Below are 15,858 nucleotides of genomic sequence, written 5' to 3'. Positions count from 1 at the left end.
CTCCACAGAAAGTATTTGGGAGATGCATGAATTGTTCCTGGTGGCAGCATTATTTTAGGAGAGGAATGGAGCTGATATGTAGTCTTTTCTGTAGCTGTTCTGACTGAATATCTAGTGCATGTTCAATTCTCACAGCAGCAGTTGGGCCACATGGCCTGCAAGAGTCTTCAAAACAGTTTCCAGCAGATAATGATGGGAGTCTGACATAAGTTCAGAGGCTCTTGTTGATTCTCATGACTTCCAGATGCAGCATTTTGGAGGTCTTGGGGAGAACAATATATAATCATGCCATGGGTATCCTTGTTGTGTTATCCAAGCACATCCACCCTACAAACTCACTTCCATCTGGGTTTCTGATGACACATCACACACTTCCAAGATAAGCTGTTTGTTCCTTAACTGGAACCTATGAGCTGCATAAAATGGGGTTACTCAAAAAAATGAGTATCAAATATTCAGTTTGATTCTGGCTAAGTGGACAGTAATAACCAAAACAGGATAAGTCAGAGAGCTCATATGAATAAAAACAAAATTTTAATAATGTACAACAGAAAATTGGACAACCTCATTCTTATATTAAAACAAAAGATTTTTCCTATATTACACATATTTACATTTGCATACTGAGGAGGTAAAGTGTCTAAGTGGCTATTTTACAGTCTTTTTCTAATAAAACATACAAAACTTTAAACAAGTGTCAAGGTCAGAGAACCAATGGGAGAAGAAAGAAGGGAAGAAGAAACAGACAAGTACCAAGAATGATCTGTTCTGAAGCCAGTGTATCACTTGCCAGAGACTAATAACCCCAGCTGAGAACTTGGCCCTTCTACATCTGAAAAAAGACTAAGGCATTGGCATATGTCCTTCCCCTTCCTTATCCCTAGAAACCCCATAAAGATCTCCAGAATGCCAGTGCTGGAGGCCATGGAACTCACATGGCTGAAGAGGTCCAACATGTCACTATTCCTGCACCTACTGGATTTCTTGCATTCCTGGAAGCACGGTCAATAGTAGGGAAAGGGGATGGCAATTTCACAGGTTCTCCCCTACCCGCCCCCCAAGAAGTATGGATTTATGCTCTTGTTGATTCTCATGACCTCCAGATGCAGCATTTTGGAGGTCTTGGGGAGAATATATAATCATGCCATGGGTATCCTTGTTGTGTTATCCAAGCACATCCACCCTACAAACTCACTTCCATCTGGGTTTCTGATGACACATCAGACACTTCCAAGATAAGCTGTTTGTTTCTTAACTGGAACCTATGAGCTGCATAAAATGGGGTTACTAAAAAAAAATGCAGAGTGCTACACAATCGTGCATTTTTTCTGTGTTTCTGAATACACTGGGAATGCACATATGGCAGGTAGTACAAATTCAACAGTTGTTTTTAGTTGATTTATTACCCAGCAGCTACAGATTTAATTTTTGAAATAACTTGCAGTCTTCTCTTTTTGGATTCATGGAGGAACAGATAGGAACAACACTCTTGTGAATTATGACATAAGGATTTCCATGCCAGAGTGTATTTTTTTAAGAAGGTGAAGCAGAAAGCAGGAAAACCTGCCCTTTCCCAACCTGGTATAATTTGCAGTGTTGCAAACTGCACCTGACAACCAACTCTCACATGTCACTGGACAGATAAATGTTACAGTACAGAAATGGCAGATCAGATGAACTTTTGGGATGTCCCAAATGAGCATCTACTGGAGACTTACCTTGCTGTGAAACAACACATTGTATTTTTTAAAGGATGTTTAGCATGTTTAGTCTCACTCCTTGATGTAGCTGCACACTGGCACTGAGCAAAATCACTCCCAAGTGTTTGTTGCAGCCTTGCAATGCTCTTTGGACAAAGGATGATGAAAAATGCTACATAAAAAAAATTCTGTCCCAGAGACCCAAACATATACATTACTATGAGCCAGAGTCTATGTCAGACTATGCCATCTAGATTTCAAGGTGCAACATAACACTGCTGTCATCTCTTCATGTATTAGTCTACATGTGGCTACAAAGGATGTTAGCGTAAGCTATTATATAAATTTCAAACTGCTCTTACATGGAAGCATTTTTGCTAATATGAATGGATCTTATTTCTCAGTGCTCAGGACTGAAATGCCATAAAGGCGCAGGAAACAATGGAAAATGTACACTACAAAAAGAGGACTTATCATTTCAACCCCTTGGGTAGAATGTGCCTATGAACTGGCTAGATTTTTCAGCAGCAAGTTAGTTGTACGGGTACACCACTCTTCACACTGCAAAGACCAAGAAACCTTCCAAAGAGAATGGCTCTAAAAGTGATTCTTACTCAGTGGGATCTAGTCAGAGAATTATCCCTTTGTTTCATACTCACCTGTGTAACCCTCTCCCCCAATGACCCAATTAACATTTAAATCCATTGTTTTCAGCTTCCAGTACTAGCCACCAAGTAGACCATGTCATCTTGGTAAAATTTCAAGGTGTCCTTCATCTTTGATCTGAGATGCAGGAATGATTTAGCCAGCTGTGTCCCATTGCTGGAGATATGCAGGAGCCTCTAGCTCAGAAACAATCAGAACGAAGTGACAGAGGAAGGCAAGTTTTACAATCAAAAGCACGAACTCCACACACTCCTCCACAAATAAAGAGTGCCTGAGATCTTTTAAAACACAGACTGGAGGAAGCAACAGCTCCTTTCAAACCAAAAGGAGCAAGTAAAGTAGGCTCCAAAATACAATGCAACAACTCTTCAGCTTTACAGACTGACATAGTTGAGGAAGGGCTGAAGGAGAGAACACACATAAACACACACACACAGAATGTTTTATAGTCTTAAAAAAAGTCCTGCCTCTTTTGTCTTACAAGCCAGGATTCATGGTTTGAGCAGAAACAGTTCCAGTGTAAAACTGAGCTGTGTGCATTTTTTTAAAAGTTTTTTTTTTGCAGTAATTTCTTTATAAACAGAATGAGAGGTAATCATCAATTTTACTTCTCTTATAAAGAATAGTAAAAAAAAGTTAAAATCCCAGCCCTCCCAATAAAATAATAATTAAAAAATAATCAAACCACTCCAGTTAAAAGTTATGGCTTCAAGAGTTATCTACCACAAACACCTGACCTAACCCATACACAATGAGAGTTATTGATGCATTATTTGCATCATAATACAGTCTCAGGCAGTTCACTAAGCAAATGTGACAGCCAAATCAATCTTGCCACCCCCTGATTATTCAACTGAAACAAAACACATGCAGTTAATCTGTTCTCATACCACCCCTCCCCTCCCCTGCAAGTGACATATAGTTGCTTCCAGAATATGGGAGACTATACATATATATATATTTACACACACACACTTTTAAAAAAAAACAAACAGACTCATTTGCAATCATAATTCCTTAATGGAGAAATCTTGCCTGGAAGCCTCTGAGTTATGTTTCCCCAATGGGTGCTTTGCTCTTACATCCAGAAATGTAAAATGCTAGATCAGTTCTGCCAAAAGCACCTTGAGATGTGGAAAGGTGATGATCCTATAAGGATGACATCCTTCCCCAGCCCTACTTTTGCCTCACTTGCTGTTATCAGCACAAGCTCCAATTACAGTGAACATCTACTCCTTTTGCAAATTGCTCTGCTTACCAGGCAATCTTGTGTTGCTATTCAGCACTGCCATTATGGGGGGTCCTGAAGCCAAGCACAAGAAAAGCTGTCCCCTGCTTAAAAAATATGAGGGGATGGGTGGCAGTGAGATAATCTATTTAGTGCCCTGTAGGTCTACCAAGTGTCAGGGCATACTTCTATCTCTCCCGAGTAAGAGGAAAGTGATAATGATCACAAAGAGGGCACTAGCACCTGCACTTCATAAGAAGACACTATTATTTGCACATGCACAGGAGCACAAGGGAGCACAATACATACCTAAGGGGAGCAGGAACACGTACCTTTGCACGTGCACACGCTGTTGAACAGTAATAGCTGTTCTGGTTTAGAATGTGTCAAACTAGAAAGGGGAGAAGAGTTTCACGTGGCCAGGCAGGGAGTACACTAGGCTTCTGGTGTATGTAGATGTCTGTCCTCAAGACACCCCTCGCTCTGAGTACACAAATCAGTCTTTTATTCTCCCAAGCCATATGGCCTTCCCCAATAAGCATGTCACTAGAATTTACAGGGATTTCCATCGGAGAAACCGAAGTTTCAGTTGTGGCCAACATTTCTCTGTACACGTCCCTCTTTATATTCTCAGGAGGGCATCAGGAAAAAAATGACGTGTTTCACTCCTCAACCAGGAAGAGAGCTAGGTCTAAGAAGTCCTGACTCCTCACCTAATCACCTGCAGGCCAAATTTGTCCATGTTATGTTGATAGCAGCAGGCTGTGAAGAAATATGAGGTAGCCTTCACCACCACATTTCAATTCTGGCATGGCAGCTTTTGTGCAGTTTCCTCAGAATGGGACTTGCAAATTAAATTTTCACATCTTCCTGGATGCTGAGCTGAGAGAGAGTTTTCTTGATGCGCAAGGCTGTTAATCGTGCGGCCCCGTTAGCATACCAGCACTCCCGCATCATTTTCCCCATTACTCGCAAGGCCTGAGAACACAAGGAAAGAGATGCCATCAGGAACATTGCCAATCATATTAGATCCTATGGCTCTTTTAGCCTACTTAAATTCAACAGCTTGTGCTGTGGCAGTACTTTCAACTTATCAACAAAAAACACAGCATACTAGAGTCTATCCCTACACAAACATGACTTTGCTACATCATTTCCCTTATGAAAATAAAACATTTCTCAGTCTTTGAGGGGTGGGTTTTGGGTCTGTATTCTTTGGCTACCACACTGACAGAACACCCAACCGGCCTTTGTTTTTTTTGACAATATCTGTTGGTACATTTGATGGGTACTCATTGGCTAAATAGAAAAGGCGTACTGAAACAGTCAATGGATTTAATGGACTTACTGAACTTTTTGATAAACCTAACTTTTGACACATTTCTAAATGTTAACCAATATTGCAGCTGGACCATATTCAGTTGATTTAGCAAATTTCTTTCTGAGCCTTTTGATACCTGTGCTGTTTTATTTCTCTGCTTAGAATGAATAGCAATATGGCAGAGCTGTCAAACAAATGCTCCACTACATGTCCAGATCCTGTTTCATTGTGCACTGAAGAGTTTCAAAATGATCTCTTGATCCTCCTAAGTTGGGACTTTGTTACCAGGTGGAAATCTTTACATAATTGTTTTGTTATGCCCACTCTATCTTAGTTGTTGTTAACATCAAGCCACAGCTTATGGTAACCTTGTAGGATTTTTGAGGCAAGAGATGTTCAAAGGTGGTTTGCAATTGCCTACCACTACATCACAACCCTGGTATTTCTTGGAAGTTTCCCATCCAAATACTACCCAGGGCTGACCCTGCTTAGCTTTCAAGATCTGATAAAATCAGGATAGCTTGGGTTATCCCATCTAGGCATCAGAAAATAATACTGAATATATAAACATACATTGTTAGCACACACTGTTCCTCCCCAAACAGTATCTTCACAATCATCCAAAGGATAATGAAATTCATAGAATTAATCATTCCCTTTAGCATTTGAAAGCTTTATCTTCTGCAGTAGATAATGTTTGGTTTTCCTAATTGCAGGACATTCATATGAGGGTAGGACATGCCTAACCTAACTCACTAGGCTACTAGAGAGAATTATTCTGCACACTTAAGAGCTTACTATGTAGACAGTATCCAAAGCCTGCATAGACCTTGGTTAGCTAGATACTACACAGTTCCAAAGTGACATCACAGACCTCTTCACTAGAGGCAGTGAAAACAGAAGCCATTCACTTCAACAAGGAACCTGTACCTGGGTAGCTTCTAACTACTACTACTGAACAATTCTTAATGCCAACAGGGTTCTAGGCCTTTCTCCAAGCTCATGACAAAAGCAATGTTTGTCAGAACTGCCCACTTTACTAACTGTATCCTCTCTCTTAGCCTTCAAAATGACAGACAAGTTTTACCTCATAACTTTGCCACCAGTTAGGAATGTTTGGTCGCAGCTTCTGATCACATACTACCTTTCGCATTTCTTCAATGGAGGGGTCAGAGGGCACAAGATCATAGTATGGGAGCTGATATTCTTCATGAATACCTGAAAGAGGGGAGATGCAAGGGGAGGAGGTTGGATTAATATCCCAGTCATTAGCATTTTTCATAAGTGAAGAGTAGACGTTGTTCATTCAAGATCCTATGCAGAATAGGAAGAATCCTACACAAAAGGGCTCTAGAAATTTGCATCATGTAATGTGGGGTCTACCAGGAAAGGTCATAGCTGCTGCCTTGAGATAGCTGGTTTTCAATGGAAAGATGCCATGTTGCTTTCCACTTTTATATTCAGCATAGATCCAAATCCTTGCCCATGCCCTCTGACATCACCCATCTACTACTTCAACCCAATACATTAGTAATTAAATTTCCTAAGTCCATGACAAAGGGGAAAAAATCTAGAACTGTGATTTGTCATTTAACAGCAGTAACAACACGAACTTATTCTAGAAGAAATTATGCAACCAAATGTGGTCTTTCTGGTTACAGAATTTTTGAGTTTTGATTTAAAAGCTCTATACTTACTTTCAAAAATAGAAGGACATAGTAACAATGAAAATGTCTGCAGAATTTGATTAATACCATCAAGTTAATGAATTGGTGTGTGCAAGAAAACAGAACAGCTGTTTATACTTCATCTAGAACACAGACTCCAGCAGCACCACCACCAACAAAAAAGTATTAGTGGGACTCTGATTAGAATGCTGAGTCACTGGGAACAATGGGAACTTCTGAATCAGCAGGACTACTTCCCTGCAGCATAGTGCTCCACTAACTTCATCATATCTAATGCACCACAGCCCCAAGTAACTTCCTTTAGTAAAAGAACACTGAAGTTTCTATGCACTTGAATGATGCTGCTTTGATCCAACATTTGAAGCTTATTATTTTTAGATGGAAAAGAAGAAAAAGTAACCTTTTACCTCCTGAGTTGCATCTGCGAGCAATTTCCCAGTAGACCAAGCCCAGGGCATAAATATCGGCACATTTAAATGAATCAAAATGCTTCATGTTAATTGTTTCATCAAGAACCTCAGGGGCCATGTACCTGAAGCAAATAAGACCAAACACAATAACTACTACACAATCTAATTTATACGGCAAGTATTTCCACATGACTTATTGTAGTTAAGATCTATTACTGTTATTGCACCTGAGTACAGCATAGAAGCCCATTTGCCATAGATATTGCTTAAAGATCAGCATGTTATAACAATATTCCCATCCAGTTAAAATGAACCTTGGAGGGATGTTCAATGTATTTTATATAATAAGCCATCTTTCTGGAGGGTTTTTAAAAATAAACACTCAAGGTCAGGGGTGTCAAACTCATTTGTTATGAGGGCCGGATATGACATAAATGAGACATTGTTGAGCCAGGTTATGTGTGCCATAAGATGTAAAGCAAGTAGTGGAGATATAAACTTTATAAAAGACAAAAACACAATTAAAGAGTTTTTAAAAACTTAACTTAAAACATGCTTAAAAAATCAGCACTTTCAATGTTTTATTTAACAGACTCTGATAACTGACACCTTTTGCTCTGAATTACTGCATCAAAATCTAGAAACAATGTCTGTGCTGTAGCAATCTTGAGTATGCTGTTCAGGTGTTGTTCATGTGCTTTGTAAGTTTCAAACCTACTTTTGATTTATTGATATTCATTACAGAAATCTCATGGTCAATGCTTTGAGCTGAAGACCCAGGGGAAAACATGAAATGGCTGGGCATTGTGAGTTTTTGTACATAAGTTGCTTCATATGCTGGTCAGCCAATGGAGAAAATAGAGGTTTTGCTCTGTAGCGTCTGTGCAACTGAACAAGTGAGAGAGAAGGAAGGAGATGACAGCGAGTTGCTTGTGGGCCTTATGGGAGCCCTCTGGGGCCCTGATCTGGCCCTCGGGCCGCACATTTGACACCCTGTTCAAGGCTATATGATGTTATGGATGAAGACAAAAGTGACTGGATGTTAAGTGGGTAGAAACAATCAGAACACCAGTTTGGGTTTGAGCCTAAGTACTAAAGGCAAACAAGGGCTTAGAAGAAAGGGCAGGGGTAAAAGGATAGCATCAATTAAACATTAATAGCAACTTCCAACTATGGCTCTCTGAATTCACCAAACAAGGCTAAGAATATCAAGTTCTACTCCATTTGGGCAGGTCCCATCAGTTCCTTACCGCTTTGTGCCAACCCTCTGATTAGGTGCGATGTCAATTGTGTCAGTAACAGAGTCATGGCGGACAGCCAAACCCAGGTCTGCAATAGCACAAGTTCCATTCTTTTTCACTAGTATGTTCTTGGATTTCAAGTCCCGGTGGGCAATCCCAGGTTTTCCTAACAAAGCAAGATTCCACAGTTGCCCTTAGGTGTATCAATCAATAAATATTTACTGAGTATAAAGGGGAGGAAAAAGAAGGAAGCAGCTCAGAAACTGCCAAAAAGCTCAGTCAATTTTAACCTGAAATGTATACAGTACATCAGGGTTGATAACCCTGAAGGAAACGAAGAAACCGCTTCTCAGACTCATTGCATATACTTTAGCAAATGTGCCTGCTGAAGGAGCTTGCTTCTAGCAATAGATTCCAGTTGAGATAGGCATTTATGCCTATCTGTAGTAGGCTGTTCCTCATCTCATTGTCATCTTCCCTGCACTTTCTGCTTTCATCTTTGGAAGGAATTATTTCATCTTCTTCAGTCGAAGACTGTCTTTCATCACAGGTACCTCCCTCACTCTCTCTCTCACCTCTACAGAATTTGCATCTGGAACCATCTGCCTCTTACCTTGAGTTCCCATAATTTCCATGTGCAGATGTGCCAGTCCACTGGCAGCAGACAAAGCCAATTTAATCATCCCCTCAATAGTTACAGCATATCGATTAAGGTAATCAAACAGAGATCCATGCTCGTGGTAATCAGAGACCAACCACAGCTGAGTCCAAGTGCCATTATCTGTTGGCAAGACAAACAGAGGAAAGGTGCATGTGTTTAAAAGCTGTATGACTATTTTTACTCCAGAATTCATTTCAAAACAGCAGAGGGTGTAAGCAGCAAAAATTGTATGAATGGCTCCTGATTCTGTAATGCCATTTACTGCTGGCAGTGCGACTACTTCAGGTACATTCTGTTGAGTACTCTCTGAAGTTTATGGAGGAGGAACTTTATGGAGTTCTAGTGCTGGCAATTGAATACTCCTGCAAAGAAACAATTGCCACATCATGTCTGTTGACAATACATTTCAGAGCCATGAATCAAACTTTTGTTCATAGGAATTTCAGGATACAGTGTGGCAAAGAAAGGCAAGGGGCAGTCCCAGCACACTTCACTAAAAATATATATATATATATACTTCTCCAAATGGAACTTTGAAAACTGCTGATAGCCCGTCAAAGTCATTTCAATACGGGTCAGTTTTGGGATCTTCATTGCTAGTTCCTGCTCTCAGCTCCTCCGTGGTACTAGGGTCCCTTGTAGAGTTTGTTGCCAGTCCCACTTTTCCACAGCCTTCCTTCAATCATCTATCTATGCCTCCCCAGATCATTGTTTTCTCAAATCCCCACTTGTCTTTCACTGCCAGAGCTAATGTGATGTTTTAAGTCATATCCAAATTGGCCTCTTAGCAAAGATCATCTGGGGACATTTTAGTTCATTTCTGGGAGGTAGAAGGGCAACAGGCATGAGAGGCTTCATCATGAGTTTCTAACACAATTTTAAAAATAATAACATTCTTTTTGTCGCATCACCCATTATAGACATTTTAAGATTCAAAGAACACCTGCAACATTTGCTTGCTTTCTGGAACATGAAGGCAGCATAATACCTTTATTGTCTGCAGCAATAAAACCTAGAATATTCTCATGGCGTAACATGACAGTCTGGTAGATCTCAGCCTCCCTGAACCAGGATCGCTCTTCCCGCGAAGAGAAGATTTTCACAGCTACATCACCACCACGCCATCTACCACGCCACACTTCCCCAAAACGACCTTTGCCAATGATTTCCTGCAGGACTATCGTTCGAGCTACAGTACGCTGGACAAAGAGTGGCAGACCTGAAAGCAAAAGAGGTAAACAAAAAAAAAAAAAGTAAGACAGATCAGTTTAAACAGCACCACAGAGAATCAGCCATCTTTGACCAATATTGCAAAATGCTGTGTAGGGACCCACTTCTACAAAAATATGAGCTCAGGAGCAACCCAACAACTGTGGCCAGTTGCCAATGCTTAGACTTGTATCTACATCAATTGTGGAGGTACCTACAGCAGAAACATAAAATGTTGAAGTGGGTAAGAACATAAGAAGAGCCCTGCTGGATCACAGCGATGGTCCATCTAGTCCAGCATCCTGTCTCACAGAGCAGCCAACCAGTTCCCCTGGATGGGCAACAAAAGGACACAGAGACCTTCCCCTTATGTTGCCTTCTGGCTCTGGGATTCAGAGGTTTAGTGCCTCTGAATGTGGAGGTTCCCTGCAGTCACTATGGTTAGTAAACAATGATACACCTATCCTCCATGGATTTGTCTAATCCCCTTTATTCCTGTGGCCATCACTACATCCTCTAGGAGTGAATTCCACAATTAAATTACTCCACAATTAAATTACTAAATAAGTATTTCCTGTGGTCTTTCCTGAATCTACTGCCCATCAGCTTCATTGAACGCCCTTGACTTCTAATATTTTGGGAGAAAAATTTCTCTTTGTGAACTCTCTTCACCCCATGCATAATTTTATAAACATCTATCATGTCCCCCCTTAGTCGTCTCTTTTCTAAACAGAAAAGTCTCAGACACTTCAGCCTTTTCTCATAAGGAAGGTGCTCCAACCCCCTAATCATCTTGGTTTATTTCCTCTATACTATTTCAGCTCTGCAATACCCTAAAAGGGGATTAGACCAGAACTATACACAGTATTCCAAATGAAACCACCCCACAGCTCTATTACAGGGACATTATGATATCATCTGTTTTATTTGCAATCTCTTTCCTAATAATCCCTAGCAGTGAGTTGGCCTTTTCCACTCCTGAAGCACACTGGTTGACATTTTCATTGAGCTATCCACTAGGACCCCAAGATCTTTTCCCCTCTCAATCTCAGCAAGTTCAGACCCCATTACCTGAAGCTGGCATTCCCCTCCCCCACATGCATCATCTTATACCCACCAACACTGAACTTCATTTACCACATTGTTGCCTATTCACCCAGTTTGTGGAGGTCCTCTTGGAGCTCTTCACAGTCAGCCTTGGTTTTCACCATCCTGAATAATTTTGTGTCATCTGCAAATTTCACCACTACACCACCCACCCCTAGTTCCAGATAATTTATAAATAAATTAAATAGTGCTGGCCCCAATACCTATCCTTGTGGGACCCCACTGCTTATTTCCTTCTATTGTATGAACTAGCCATGATTCCTACACTTTGCTTCATGTAATTTGACCAGTTTTTAGTCCATAAGAGAACCTGTCCTCTTATCCTAAGCTTACACAGGAGTCTTTGATGAGGTCCCTTGTTAAAAGCCTTTTGAAAGTCCAAATATATAAACTGTCTACTGGGTCACTGTTGTCCACATGCTTGTTCACTTTCTCAACAAATTCCAAAAAGACTTTCCTTTGCAGAAGCCATGCTGATTTTTCATCAGCAGGCTTTGTTCTTCTATGTGTTTAACAATTCTACCTTTGATTACAGTTCTACTAATTTGCCTGGGACAGACATTGGGGTGACTGGCTGTAATTTCCTGATTCCCCTCTGGATCCCTTTTTAAAAATTGGTGTAACATTTTGCTACTCTCCAGTCTTCTGATATAGCAGAAGAACTCTCAAGTGTATATCATCAGGACCTGGAGACTTACTGGTTTTTAATTTCCCCTGTAGGTCTAAAACTTCATCTCTGTCATCTCAATTTGGCTCAGTTCTTTAGACTCCCTTCCTGAAAATAGTAGCTGTGGCATGGGTACATGCTCCACACTTTCCACAGTGAAAAGGATCTCATAGAAAATAATGCTGGGCTAGCACAATATCCAATATACAGAGTTAAGCCATTGTATTTCAGATCCCTTTTGAATAATTCTGTGTGTGTCTGTGTGTATGTACCACTTCCCTATGTGAGAGTGTGAGGCGGGAAACCTTCAGTTCAAATCTCTTCATTCACAAGTTCACTAGATCTCTTTAGTGGCTCCACTCCCCCGCCTCAGCTCCCTGTCTATAATATAACGGTAATATTGATCTACCTTAAAGGCCCATTGTAAGAATTACCAAAATAATGTGAAATATAACACTTATTGCTATTGCAATAAAATATGGAGCAAAAAGTGCAGCTGGAACAAGCCTCATTTAAAAAGCATGTTGCAATAGGATGGTGATGGTTGCTGAGACAGCAGATGTACTTCTTTTGGACTTTTCTTCTTTAGCATGGCAAGATTATTGCCTTCAGTTTCAAAGCTAATATCTACTAAGAGGTAGAGTTATAGAGCTCCTGACAGTTCTGGTGACAAAGAGGGCAGCTCAGGGACCAGATGAAAAAGGAGTTATGCAATTGCAGCCCTTTAGACTGAGGATCATTTCAGAACAATGTCCTTGAAAAGGTTGCTTTAATATAGGCAATTTAAAAGGAGAGTACTGCATTTCTTACATAGTAGTAGAAGAGCAACATGCTGTAGGGTCATATTAAAATATCTCTTTGCACAAAAATAAGATCTCCATACCTGAGCCAGAACCGGAGGTAGACAGATCATAGACTAAATCTTGCAAGGTTTTGTCCTTGGACAGGCACATCTCACAAGAGGGATCCTCCATATCCAACCGTTGTCGATTGTGGTAGACTCGCTGGTGGTGGTGAAAGACGAAAACTACTATGATCATAATGATGAACACAAGGAAGACTGGCCCTGCAATCACAGCCACCAGCTCCACAGGACCCCAGCTAGAAGGTGCTTCTTCATCTTTCCAGTGTCCTTTAGATGAGAGAAAGAGCCAGTCTTATAAGCAATACAGTATCTTCCAATGATAGTTATCACTCTCTAATTCAAAACCAACATGCAGTTCATACTTCTAGCAGCAGTGGGTAATCAGAACAAGGAATACGTTTGTTAGGGATTTAAATGTTATAATGAAAGAAAGAACAACACCATGTGTAAGGAACTTTTTTGGTATTAAGACTCTACTCTGCTCCTATTGGCAGACCACAAATAACATACTGAAACATTGTACGAACACAGATCTGTTCTGCATCTCAGGAGCTTTTTTCTTAACACTTGTCCTCTCAAAAACAACTCCTTCAAATTTTTATTCTAGAACTCAGAAGAGTCAACCACTTCTATCTCAATGTCTGCCTTGCCTTTGAATACGGGAAGACATTTGGCAGATGTGGGTTTTGCTACTGTGATCCTCTAGAGCAAGGGTGGCTGATGGTAGCTCTCCAGATGTTTTTTGTCTACAACTCCCATCAGCCCCAGCCATTGGCCATGTTGGCTGGGGCTGATGGGAGTTGTAGGCAAAAAAACATCTGGAGAGCTACCATTGGCCACCCCTGCTCTAGAGAAGGCAATGCTACATGCAAACTTCTGACATGCATTTATCAGTAGAATAGGTCAAATGCTAGCAAACCTGAACTAGGAGAGCAACCACAATTTTAATCCTACAGCAACTGTGTACTTTAAAAAATCCAGCTTATTTTGAATATTAAACTTGTATTACATATCCCTTGCACAGTGCAGAAGTAGTCCTTCAATACTTTCCTAGTCAAATGAGTAACAAGTTAAGCCAAATGAAGAATTTCTGCATGTAAAGCTCTCTCTCTCTTAACTTTGGTTCAAGTCTTCTAAATGTAGGTCACAACTCTCAAATATGCAGGCTGTCTGACATGAAAAAGTAGTCCACAATGCAACTAATTACCACAAGAGGGAGCCAAAGCAATTTCCAACTATTATGCTTTTGCACCATTTGAACAAGTTATACTGAGGCAGTACATCAAAGTAGGAAGGATCAAATGCACAGCTACTAACATGGAATTTAACACTTCAATACAGCAGCCAAATCATGACTAGGGCTCCAAAAACAAGCACAACAGCAATCAAAGGATGGATCAGAGTTTTGTGGAACCTTGAAAACTAGTAATAAATTCCTTGTGGCATAAGCTTCTGTGAGTCCACTTTGCCTGAATGCATAAAGTGTTATATTAAGTTGGCAGAAGAATATATACATGAAGTACAAACAGAAGAAGGATCACACACTTGTGTGTGTATGTGTGTGTGTAAAGGGACATTACAAAAAAAGACAAGAAGGCCCAATACCTCAGACTGCAAACATAAATGCAGTAGAGGTGGTGGTATTTTATAAAGAGAGGCCAATTTAAAATAATATTCTACCACAAAAGACTAAACAATCCACTCACAGTGGGTGAGGACCACTCACAACAGTTGATAGGCAAAGTAGAGTTAATATAAAACTAATTAATTGCTGTAAAGGGTGGGATGTGCCACTGGACTGCTGTTTTACAATCCAAAGTATGATGGCTGTCAAATCTGCAAACGAATTCCAACAGCAGCTTCTTACTAGAATCTCTCCTCTGAAACTCTTCTTCTGATGTACTGCAATCTTTCAGTCTATATCAAATATCCTGGGAGGCTAAAATGCTCCTGACACTTATTTCTGAGTGTTTTCATTTTTAGTATCTGATTTGCAGTCATTCACTTTCTTGGGTACAGACTATTCAATTCAGCCAATGTAAATGACAACTGTCAGGGCATTACTGACAAGTATCATAGCACTGTAGAGGGCATGCAGATGAGTTAGGCCTTGGTGGTGTGGCAGATAATGTTAGTCCAGTGTTACTAGGGTGGGCCTGAACAGGCCTCTCCACCCCACAGTCTACCAGAAGAAAGGATCATCTTCCAGGAGAGGCTACAGATTCCTGATGATGCACTGGATTGGTTTTAGCTGTGGCACGACCAGACAGGCACCAAGTAGTCATCTTCAAGAGGGCAGGCTCAGCAGAAAGAAATAACAGAAAGCCACCTATTATTCTCTACCCTTCTTGTTTATTATCATCATTATGCATACATATTGGTTATTGCGTCTAATGTCATCAGCAGTAGCAACACCATTCCCCTGCACCATTTTCTGACCTGGCAGTATAAAAATGCAGAGGAAAATACCGGTGACAGATTAGTGCTAGCGTGAGCACAGCACTACATATAAAGCTAATTTTAATTGTCTGGAAAGGACCCCAGAGCACTCCCTTCTTCAATTATGTAGATCCTTACTTACCACTGGGCACCATAAGATCAATTTTGTTGCAGTAGTCAGAGTAGCAGCAATGTGTATTGCGCAGATGGTCTGAACTCAGACAGAAGAAAGGTTTCCCAGCAGGAACAAGATCTGATTCAGGGATGCAGGTTCGGACATGATGCTTGACTCCATTCATGTTTGATATTGAGACCATGCAGGCACCATCTGTTTCACATGTGGAGTTTGCTTGGGTGCAACCAGAGCACAGACACAGTAAGGCTACAGAAACAAACAAACAAAAACTTTCTATGACCAATACTCCACAGAAACAGAAGGGGTGGTACTTTTTTTCTTGAGAGTTCCAGCTTACTCAAAGGTTTTAGAGCAGAGATGTCAAATGTCCTGCTCATGGGCCAGAACCGGTCCCTACAGGGCTTTAATCAGCCCACCTGGCTCTTTTCTCCCCCCTCCCCCTCCCATCCTTACCCTCTGAAGTCTGAGGCTGCTGTAGTTCCCTGCTCTTTTTGCCTTGTCTGGCTGCAGCAGGAAACAA

General features: G+C 40.8%; 1 protein-coding gene across 1 annotated transcript in view; it reads right to left on the bottom strand.

Moving 5' to 3' along the window:
• Window positions 1-517: 517 nt before the first annotated feature.
• Window positions 518-15,858, bottom strand: part of ACVR1B (activin A receptor type 1B) — a 37,513-nt gene continuing 22,172 nt past the window's right edge. The window contains exons 2-9 of the mRNA XM_060253528.1: window positions 15,345-15,584; window positions 12,782-13,030; window positions 9,904-10,134; window positions 8,868-9,035; window positions 8,264-8,420; window positions 7,011-7,135; window positions 6,003-6,133; window positions 518-4,572 (exon numbers count right to left, since the gene is read on the bottom strand). Coding sequence (XP_060109511.1) covers window positions 4,447-4,572; window positions 6,003-6,133; window positions 7,011-7,135; window positions 8,264-8,420; window positions 8,868-9,035; window positions 9,904-10,134; window positions 12,782-13,030; window positions 15,345-15,584 — 1,427 coding nt within the window. The 3' untranslated portion in view covers window positions 518-4,446. The remainder of the gene's footprint in view (window positions 4,573-6,002; window positions 6,134-7,010; window positions 7,136-8,263; window positions 8,421-8,867; window positions 9,036-9,903; window positions 10,135-12,781; window positions 13,031-15,344; window positions 15,585-15,858) is intronic.

Source organism: Heteronotia binoei, chromosome 13, assembly GCF_032191835.1.
Source record: "Heteronotia binoei isolate CCM8104 ecotype False Entrance Well chromosome 13, APGP_CSIRO_Hbin_v1, whole genome shotgun sequence".
NCBI lineage: Eukaryota > Metazoa > Chordata > Lepidosauria > Squamata > Gekkonidae > Heteronotia > Heteronotia binoei.
This window is presented reverse-complemented; position numbering and strand designations above follow the sequence as displayed.